This window comes from Esox lucius, chromosome 17 (assembly GCF_011004845.1).
Source record: "Esox lucius isolate fEsoLuc1 chromosome 17, fEsoLuc1.pri, whole genome shotgun sequence".
Classification (NCBI taxonomy): Eukaryota; Metazoa; Chordata; class Actinopteri; order Esociformes; family Esocidae; genus Esox; species Esox lucius.
The window spans coordinates 19,091,432-19,102,403 of record NC_047585.1 but is presented as its reverse complement, the minus strand read 5'-3'; the positions used below and the strand labels follow the sequence as shown (position 1 = coordinate 19,102,403).

General features: G+C 43.5%; 1 protein-coding gene across 1 annotated transcript; it reads right to left on the bottom strand.

The window, feature by feature from the left end:
* On the bottom strand, window positions 1–9,687 carry LOC105017325 (protein transport protein Sec61 subunit alpha-like 1). The gene is made up of 12 exons (XM_010881836.3): window positions 9,575–9,687; window positions 8,721–8,788; window positions 8,351–8,416; window positions 8,052–8,130; window positions 7,691–7,822; window positions 7,348–7,457; window positions 5,859–6,012; window positions 5,583–5,743; window positions 5,227–5,424; window positions 2,014–2,205; window positions 1,163–1,239; window positions 1–1,064 (listed from the first exon to the last, which is right to left on the bottom strand). The coding sequence occupies exons 1-12, from the start codon at window positions 9,579–9,581 to the stop codon at window positions 878–880; spliced, it is 1,431 nt and encodes a 476-aa protein (XP_010880138.1). The 5' UTR covers window positions 9,582–9,687; the 3' UTR covers window positions 1–877.
* Between the last annotated feature and the right edge of the window lie 1,285 nt (window positions 9,688–10,972).

Here is a 10,972-nt window from a genome sequence, read left to right as displayed (position 1 = left end):
TTTTTTTTTTTAATAAAACAATTATGTCCAATACAGAAGTAAAAAACAAAAAATAAAACCCTATTCCATCCCCAACAAACCCCCCTCATCCAAGCACATCTAGGCAGTTTCTGCAACAATTCAGTCTGGAAGTAAGACCACAACAAGACGATCTCTTCCTTTGTAGACAAAGGACAAACATGCCCTCCATAAGACCAGCATGAATACAAATATATTCCATGATTTTTTTTAAATTATAAAAAGGTTAATGAAAACCAACAATGCTTATGGGGAATTCCCAGAGCCATAAAGAATACATGTACAAGTATATTTCCTTTATACTTTCTCATCCCAATGTGTCTCTTCAAACCCCCTGCACAGCGTACAATGACCTGAACTGAACATGACTTGGCTTGACTTTCTGTCCACTTTCCAAACATGTCCAGGTGTAGTGCTTGAGTTGGTCTAAGCAGACTCCTTAAGATGGTCTCTTTTCAATTTCCTTCAGCAAGCTTCAACCATCCTCGTTAGAGGTCGGTCAATGAAATCTTGGCAGACCTATGTGCTTTTAAATATTCTGTAAAATTGAGAGGGTAGGCAGAGTAGCCTGGCTGGTCAGAAAGAGGAAGGGCAATGAAGAAAAAGAAAAAAAAACTGGGACAGAACAGGAACAATTCCACCCTGAACACAGAAACAAATGCTACATTTGTTTCCCAGTGAGATCAAGTCTTCATATGAACCCTCAACAGCAACCTGGAAAGCAAAGAAGCTGAGAAAAAAGGACGTATCCCAGTGGCAGAATGTACTGATTTGTGTGCATTAGATACAATGTAAAATAAAGACGAAGAATTTGTGGAGGACATGCTGTCCATCTGTGGCATGTTGGAGGACGGGTTCTTTAGAATAGCAGCGCTCCCATGCTGCCCACTTCGCTCTGCTCCTTGACGAAGATCTCAAAGTACTGGTATATGATGGTGACAGCCAAAAGGATTCCAGTACCTGACCCGATGGCACCCAGGAAATCTGCCATGACGGACAGCCCACCTATGCATAGGCCACCGAAGGCTGCAGCCGTAGGAATGTACCTTCACACAGAGCAAGACAGAACATATCAGAGTTACACACTCCCAGGTACACTGTAATCATTATTGAAGCCTGGACCAGAGCGCTACCGTGTCTTTACCTGTTGAGCTCATGTACCATGGAGGTCTCTCTGTGACCCCTCATCACCATCTGCTGTTCCTTCAGCTGCTTAGCCACCTGTCATACACATGTACCCGGGTTAGCATCCGTCCTACACATGTACCCCGGGTTAGCATCCGTCCTACGCATGTACCCCGGGTTAGCATCCGTCCTACGCATGTACCCCGGGTTAGCATCCGTCCTACGCATGTACCCCGGGTTAGCATCCGTCCTACGCATGTACCCCGGGTTAGCATCCGTCCTACGCATGTACCCCGGGTTAGCATCCGTCCTACGCATGTACCCCGGGTTAGCATCCGTCCTACGCATGTACCCGGGTTAGCATCCGTCCTACGCATGTACCCGGGTTAGCATCCGTCCTACGCATGTACCCGGGTTAGCATCCGTCCTACGCATGTACCCGGGTTAGCATCCGTCCTACGCATGTACCCGGGTTAGCATCCGTCCTACGCATGTACCCGGGTTAGCATCCGTCCTACGCATGTACCCGGGTTAGCATCCGTCCTACGCATGTACCCGGGTTAGCATCCGTCCTACGCATGTACCCGGGTTAGCATCCGTCCTACGCATGTACCCGGGTTAGCATCCGTCCTACGCATGTACCCGGGTTAGCATCCGTCCTACGCATGTACCCGGGTTAGCATCCGTCCTACGCATGTACCCGGGTTAGCATCCGTCCTACACATGTACCCGGGTTAGCATCCGTCCTACACATGTACCCGGGTTAGCATCCGTCATACACATGTACCCGGGTTAGCATCCGTCCTACACATGTACCCGGGTTAGCATCCGTCATACAGATGGATCAAATGTATACGTCAGGAGACTCACGTCTTTGGCGGAGGATCCTGAAACCTCGATCCATGTCTTGGAGAAGAAAGCGCAGGAGCCCAGCATGAAGACGATGTAGATGGCAGCGTGGATGGGGTCATCGAGAACCGAGCCAAAGGACTCTGGGGGGGAGAGGTAGTAGCAGAGGCCTCCAACCGGGTAAGCACGAGCTGGTCCTCCAGTTGAAGTATCCTAGGCAACCGGGCACACACACAGGCAACCAATTAACTGTACATTCTCTAAGCACGTCCCAATGAGGGAATGATTATCAATTCATTTAAAAATGAAATTAGGATAATGTTGTTAGGAAATTCTCTTTAGTGTTCTATGGGCTCTCTTTTCCACTTTCCATATTCCTTAGGGCTATATATTTTATAGGATAGCATATAGGCTATTCTAATTGTTTTTAGCCTTTATCAATTTGCAATATATTGCATGACATAAGTATTTGATACATCAGAAAAGCAGAACTTAATATTTGGTACAGAAACCTTTGTTTGCAATCACAGAGATCATACGTTTCCTGTAGTTCTTGACCAGGTTTGCACACACTGCAGCAGGGATTTTGGCCAAATCCTCCATACAGACCTTCTCCAGATCCCTCAGGTTTCGGGGCTGTCGCTGGGCAATACAGACTTTCAGCTCCCTCCAAAGATTTTCTATTGGGTTCAGGTGTGGAGACTGGCTAGGCTATTCCAGGATCTTGAGATGCTTATTACGGAGCCACTCCTTAGTTGCCCTGGCTGTGTGTTTCGGGTCGTTGTCATGCTAGAAGACCCAGCCATGACCCATCTTCAATGCTCTTACTGAGGGAAGGAGGTTGTTGGCCAAGATCTTGTGACACATGGCCTCATCCATCCTCCCCTCAATACGGTGCAGTCGTCCTATTCCCTTTGCAGAAAAGCATCCCCAAAGAATGATGTTTCCACCTCAATGCTTCACGGTTGGGATGGTGTTCTTGGGGTTTTACTCATCCTTTTTCTTCCTCCAAACACGGCGAGTGGAGTTTAGACCAAAAAGCTCTATTTTTGTCTCATCAGACCACATGACCTTCTCCCATTCCTCCTCTGGATCATCCAGATGGTCATTGGCAAATTTCAGACGGGGCTGGATATGCGGTGGCTTGAGCAGGGGAGAACTTACGTGCACTGCAGGATTTTAATCCATGACAGCGTAGTTTGTTACTAATGGTTTTCTTTGAGACTGTGGTCCCAGCTCTCTTCAGGTCATTGACCAGGTTCTGCTGTGTAGTTCTGGGCTGATTCCTCACATTCCTCATGATCATTGATGCCCCACGAGGTGAGATCTTGCATGGAGCCCTAGACTGCGGGAGATTGACCGTCATCTTGAACTTCTTCCATTTTCTAATAATTGCGCTAACAGTTGTTGCTTTCTCACCAAGCTGCTCGCCTATTGTCCTGTAGCCCATCCCAGCCTTGTGCAGGTCTACAATTTTATCCCTGTTGTCCTTACACAGCTCTCTGGTCTTGGCCATTGTGGAGAGGTTGGAGTCTGTTTATTTGAGTGTGTGGACAGGTGTGTCTTTTATACAGGTAACGAGTACAAACAGGTGCAGTGAATACAGGTAATGAGTGGAGAACAGGAGGGCTTCTTAAAGAAACAGGTCTGTGAGAGCCTGAATTCTTACTGGTTGGTAGGTGATCAAATACTTATGTCATGCAATAAAATGCAAATTAATTATTTAAAAATGATACAATGTGATTTTCTGGATTTTTCTCACTTCAACTGTCTCTCACAGTTGAAGTGTACCTATGATACAAAAAAAACAGACCTCTACATGCTTTGTAAGTAGGCAGTGTATCAAATACCTGTTCTCCCCACTGTATCAGGTATATCCTTGAAACTAGCTCACCTGAATAAAGCAGCCAGGTACTTAATAATTAGTCGACAAGTTGATTCAGATGTGCTAGCTCTGGGATACACCTAATATACGCAATGGCTGTGGGTCCCCAGGAGAGGTTTAAGAACCACTGTTCTAAAGCATAAAGGATTTTTTTGTTAGGTCATTTTCTTCTGTGTTCTATAGGCTATTTTTCCACATTTGCTATAGACTAAATAAAAAATTACCTGTTGTTGATCATTTTCACTCATCATTTATTGGTATGACTGCATAGAGTTAAATGACGTCTTTACTAATATGCCCATTAAAATGGGAAATCCTGCACCCCCATCATAGAACAGTTGCACCGCTCCTGATAATTGATAGATTGGCTGGGTTTGGTCTGGGTTTGCAATGTATTTTTGGTTTTGACCAGAGACTTCGGTGTCATGCATTTTTCATGCAGGTCCCTATGGCGCTGTCTTGGGTGTTGAAATAAGCGTGTGTTGCCGCGTGTTGTTCCAACCACAGTCTTACAGGTTTTACATTCGTTTGTGACATCTCCCTGGAACTAGAAATATCCCCCAAATCAATCCTCTTCCTCTCCCTAACACCACGCCCTACTCTGCACTATTCCTTCACAGTAGGCTGCGCTCTACACCCGTATTCGACATCTTCTGACTAGTTTGAATATGCTGTCCAGAGTGCACAGCTAATAAAGCGTCTCTCTGATCCACACATGTTATTTTATAGGTTTGTGACTATTATTTTTGTTAGTTATTGGGCCATCACGGAATTGGGATATTTAAAAAATTCTCACTTGAAAAAAATCGGGATGCTTCAGGCATGATAAGAACAATGTATTGTATAGTTTGACTGACCGATATGAGACATACAGCTGAGAATTTGAATTGTAAAAATGTATTGTCGACATTTAATTAAAATAGCAAAAGGTAGGGGAAGATGTGTTATAAGAGCGCTTGTAGATGTGTTAACTGACATGATCGTGCTGTTCGCTTGCCAGGCTCCAACCTTTTAAGTAGGCAAACAGACTCTAAAATCAACTCCTAATACAAAACTGACTATAGTGAGGATGGCACACCAGTAAAAATTATTTTGATTGAGTGTAAAAATAAAATGCTAAAATCACAGCTTTGTGTGGTTTTGAAATCTCATGTTCATGTTCAAATAGAAATTTTATGATTTTGATTAATCGTACAGCCCTATTCAGAATCAAACATTTCATAAATAAGCTCTCTATACAGGTCTGCTGAATAAGTTTTGATATTTAAAAAAAAAAATACTGGTGTATTAAAACATGGGAAGGTACATCTCTACCTTTTATGAAAACAAACAGAACAACAGGTACTTACAGACCAGGTGCCCAATAGGTTAACCAGGAAGTTGCCGCTAAACCGCGTGGAAAGCATCTGGGAGATGACGTACAGGTTGGAGACGAGGGCAGACTGGAGGATGATGGGAATGTTGGAGGTGTAGAAGAGCTTGATGGGATAAGTGTTGTACTGGCCACGGTAACGGGCAGACTTGATGGGCAGGTCCACCCTGAAGCCCTGGAAAGACCACCATGGTTCATTCCTAGGCATGACCACTTACGTTCACACAGCCAACAGATCCAATGGTCGTATCATTGCTCACTATGAATTGAAAGCCAATGAAAAGACACCTGGATGATACAGGCTACACCTAAAGAGGCGCTCTGTCAACTGACCTGAAAGTATATCACAACCGCAAAGACGAAGACGGTGGCGATGAGGTTCAAGAGGTTAGGCAGGTTCTGACGGTAGAAGGCTTCTCTCAGGGCCCGCACCTTGTCTGTCCGGGTCGCCAACAGGTGGAAGAGAGCGATGATGGCACCTTCAAACTCCGTTCCTAAGACGCAAAAGAAAAGGTAGGTCAACTTACCGCTGTACAGCAGGGTGATGAACCATGCCTGAAGAATACATCGTCAGTACAACCCAGGGAGCCGTCGGAACAGTGGAAATACCTCGGCCAGTGTTGACTGTGGTGGGGCTGAAGGCCTTCCAGACGATGGTCTCACAGATGTTGGTGGCAATAAACAGGGAGATGCCAGAGCCCAGACCGTAGCCTTTCTGCAGCAGCTCGTCCAACAGCAGCACAATCAGACCGGCCACAAACAGCTGGAGGGAGACAGGGAAAGCTTGACAACAGTCTGACAGGGTGATGACAGCTGAACAGACAGCGGAGCGTCAGTGATTGACAGGTTAAAGGAATGGGCGCCAAAAGGGAGTGAGAGTGAGGTCTTTGGGAGTTACTGTCCCGTTCACAAGCCTGGGGCACTGGGATTTGATATTTAAACCAGAGTTATCAGTGTCCTCTACCAGCCCTACAAGAACCGACCCTGGCCAGTGGGATGCAGGGCGAGAGACTAGAACCGACCCTGGCCAGTGGGAGGCAGGGCGAGAGACTAGAACCGACCCTGGCCAGTGGGATGCAGGGCGAGAGACTAGAACCGACCCTGGCCAGTGGGATGCAGGGCGAGAGACTAGAACCGACCCTGGCCAGTGGGATGCAGGGCGAGAGACTAGAACCGACCCTGGCCAGTGGGATGCAGGGCGAGAGACTAGAACCGACCCTGGCCAGTGGGATGCAGGGCGAGAGACTAGAACCGACCCTGGCCAGTGGGATGCAGGGCGAGAGACTAGAACCGACCCTGGCCAGTGGGATGCAGGGCGAGAGACTAGAACCGACCCTGGCCAGTGGGATGCAGGGCGAGAGACTAGAACCGACCCTGGCCAGTGGGATCCTGGGTGGGATACTGCCATTATAATAGGGCTGTCACAATATCAGATTTTTACTACACGATTATAGTGGCCAAAATAATTCACAGTAACGATATTATCACAGTATATATAGAAAATTTGAAGAAAATAAACACTCAGTCAAATTCATCTTCAACTTTGTTTAATGTGTTTTTTTTCTTGTTTTTTACAAATGAATTATATTCCAAATACGAGTGTATGGAGGTGGAGAGAGTCTGTAATCATCATAACTGTACAAAAAAACGATTACACTTAATGGATAGTGAAAAGGCAACCAGATGAACTGATAAACATAAGATCCACAAGACCTTACACCGAGAGGAGTTTTTTGAAAAATACAACTTGTGATACAAAGTGAATGGGCAACTAAAACGGCACGTTTTTGCAGATCTCTCCCAGGGGTTCTAGTGGGGCTAACAAGTTGATTTCAACACCACTGCACAGGTCCAGTCTCCTTGTTTAAGCACATGCATGTTTGTCTATAGGTGACATGAATAAGTTATAGAAAAACCGAGAGTTTTTTTGGTGAAAAATTTAACTTCAGTTTCGCCTAGTAAATATGATATTATCATGTGTATTATTAACATGACATTAATATTAAAAAAAAAAAAATTCACGGTTATCGTCAATACCATTATATTGCGACACCCCCTACATTATAAACCCATCACATTTCAGTGGTGACAAACTAACCTGAATGATGATGAGCAGGCAGATCCCAGCACCCATCTCTGAGGGGTCTCCATACATGCCTGTCATTACATAGACGATGGCCTGTCCAATGGTGATGATCATTCCAAACACTGCGAACGACAAAGGCCATGGGTTGGATTCAATACCCTCAGGCGATGGATGTTATTGAAAAACACATAGCAATGCGACACAGCTTCATGACTGAGACCCTTACCTTACTACCAATGACATACAAGAACAGTTGTTCATCATGTGGTTAAATAACCCAACATTCATCTCATTATGATGAATCCAATTCCTTGGTAAACAGCTTCTGCACAAGATGAATGTAGAGGGGACATACATTTCTGTGCTCCGTTGAAGAGTGCTCTGTCCTTGGGGGTGTCTCCAACCTCAATGATCTTGGCTCCAGCTAGCAGCTGCATGATAAGACCAGACGTAACGATGGGTGAGATACCCAGCTCCATCAGAGTACCTGGAGAAAGGTGGGGATTACAATACTGTTGTCAGTCAACTATTATCATCATCATCATCATCATCATCATCATCATCAATTATATGTGTAAGAGGGGGGACCAAACACTGAAATAGCAAACATGGATGTGTTCTAACACGATAATCAACACCCCATTTATAAATCTGTTGAAGACAGATGAAAGACACAAGAACTGAAACTTAGTAGCGGCAGGGATTTAGTTTATGACCTCTGTTAGAAGCCAGGATAACTCTCATCCAATAGAAAGGATCAGCGGAGTCTGACGACATGATGCCGAAGAGGGGTATCTAGAGGGCAGGAGACAAGAGAAAGAACAAATCAATACACTCTACGCATAAGAACTAGAACCACAGTCACGGAGTCATCAATACATGTGGCCTTAACTATATTATCAGTGAATGATAATAAGACCTGTGATCGGCTGGGCTGCAGGATTTTGATGCAGGCACCATACATTAGACAGAATTACACTGAGAAACTGAGATTTTCAGATACACTCATACTAACCTGGCAGCACACCAGGAAGATGAAGAGCGTAATGGCAGTCCATAGCACCTTTTCCCTGAACTGAATCTGAGGAGGTAAAGCATGGACATTTCAGAGACATTACTACAGCTACCATTGTAATTAACAGTTTTAATTTTTTCACTTCTATTTAACCAGGTAAGCAAATTGAGAACCAATTCTTATTTTACAACGACAACCTGGTCAAAGGTATAATGACTTCAGGAGTATACACACAAACAAATAAGTACAATGAAAACAGTAGGCTATGTAAAATGGAATGGGTAAAATACCCAAGTATTAGATTCCACCATATGGGGTGATATGTATAAACAAATGGATCGCTAGGAGGAGAAACTGCAGGCTACTATACCTTTCTCTCTGGTTTCTGAATCTCAGGTAAGACCGCACAAAACGGCTTTATGACCTCTAAAAATTTTACTGGAAAAAAAACACAAGACAGTCGTTGGATAAAAATTACAATATTCTTAAGCGACCAGAGATAAAGAACATAAATAAAATGTGTCAGAAACGTTTTAACAAGTAAAAAGCAGAACAGTGAGTTAGCTACACGACTTGACAGCTGATACTTAATCTTAAAACTAGCAAGATGAAACGTCATCACTCCCATGCAAACAGAAATTATGTTCCACTCACAAACAAGGTCAACAAGCTTATAATACCATGTAAGCGAATTAACCAATTTGGCTAACTTACTATATTGTACTGGGAACAAACGAGTGGACCTCTAGCTTACTAAGAGCAGATTAACAGAGCTAGTTATCTACCTTGTTCTTCAAATACACTTAAATTCATTGGCAATGACGTGAACAAGGTACAGCAGCAGCAGCAAACCATTCATGAACTCCACTCCACAGTAAAGGTACAACTACACTACATTCCATATTTGTAGGATTAGTTGCACACTGTAATACCAATGTCCCAAAATAAGTGCCGTGGTATGTGTCAACAATTTTGTGGTCACCTTCATTATTGCAAATGTATTACTAACGTTAACTAGCTAGCTACCGTTAGTTACGTAGCTAGCTAGCCAGAGAAGTAACGATAAATAGCTACAGTACTGGCTGTGCAGCTGATGATGTTAGCACTGGCTAGCTAGCAAGCTACAATACATATCCATTAATAACCAAACTAATACTTCAAGACTTACATTTAACATGTATTTCAGTTGCATACAAATAAATAGAAGTTAGGAAGACAACTCACTGCCCATGGTGTCTTTTATCCGATTCCCGTTATGTTAAACTGGTGCCACTTGAAAAATCAGCACAGTTTGTGTGGCACCATCTACCCGCTCCGCACTGAAAAGAAAGCTGGGTAAAGACACGTCACCAATGAAGCTCCTACTACACGTCAGGTCTTGCTGGATTTTTTTTGACTCGCACGGATTTCTGAAGCAACGTAGCCTAAGCACTGTATACGTTCACATTGGGGCTATGCTCTGAGGAAAATAGATGTTTGAATACCAGGATAAACTACCAATGTAGTTTTACTATCGACTGAGCATGTTTTTTTTTAGTGGCTGATAAAATATATATTTGATTATGATTAACAATAAATAAAGGACTTGGGGTAAATGCACAACCTCTAAAAAGTATTAACTGGTGCCAGGTCATTCAAATTTGAAAACATGCTGCCGGAACCTTGCAATGTTATCTCACATTTTGACATGAGTTTGATAATTCGGTTTATCTTGCCAACCTTTAATGTAATTAAACATCCATGACCATGAACGCATTACTATGTTCATTTGACAATAAAGGTTAAAAAATAGGGTCCTGCTTAGGAGCCATAACACCATTTGGTTTTGTGTCTAGGGGTGCTGTTGTGGTACTGAAGATAGAAATCAAAAGACCATGCTGAGGTCCTAAGAAGAAAAATTACTGATGCCAATGGGTCTGAGAGGGTTTACAAAGCCATTTCCAAGCAATTGGAAATACCATCATCTATAAATGGAGAATCTATAAAATTCAGATCATCCCAACAAGTTCAGCCCAAGTGCAGACCGAAAAATGCTTAAATAAGACACCAAGAATGCCAGGATAACATCAAGTGATCTACAGGCTTCTTTTGACATGATCTATGTCAAAGTGTTTGAGTCAGCAGTCAGTAAGAGGTTGCACAAACTTGACCTACATAAAGTACAGATCAGGAAGGAAGAATCATTTGCTCTCAAGAAAAAATATCAAAATATAACTGATGTTTGCCAGACAAAACTGGGAAAAAGACCAAAGCTGGAACAATGTGCTCTGGACAGGTGTCTCATTGATGAAATTGTTTGGCCACAATGTTAGATAGAGAAAACAAAACACTGGCTTTGAACAGAAGAACCTCATACCAACCATAAAGCATGGAGGCAAATGCAATATGGTTTGGGGCTGCTTTGCTACCTCAGGGCCTTGGGCAACTTGTCATCACTGAGTCAACCATGAGTTGACTATATTGTACTAGAGAATTGTTGAGGAGAATGTTTGGCTGAACCAAACATGGATCTTTAAATAGGACAATGATCCAGAATGATTCAAAAATAAGAAATGGAGGGTTATGAAATGGCAGAGTCAAATGCCAGCTCTCAGTCCTGTTGAAATGCTCTTTCCAGTCGAT

Excerpts from the sequence above, each read along its gene's own strand:
- LOC105017325 (XM_010881836.3), bottom strand. Across the intron at positions 8,131-8,350 it reads TCTTCCTGGTGTGCTGCCAG|ATACCCCTCTTCGGCATCAT; the intron begins GTTAGTATGAGT and ends CCTGCCCTCTAG. Across the intron at positions 2,206-5,226 it reads ACCTATTGGGCACCTGGTCT|GATACTTCAACTGGAGGACC; the intron begins GTAAGTACCTGT and ends CCGGTTGCCTAG.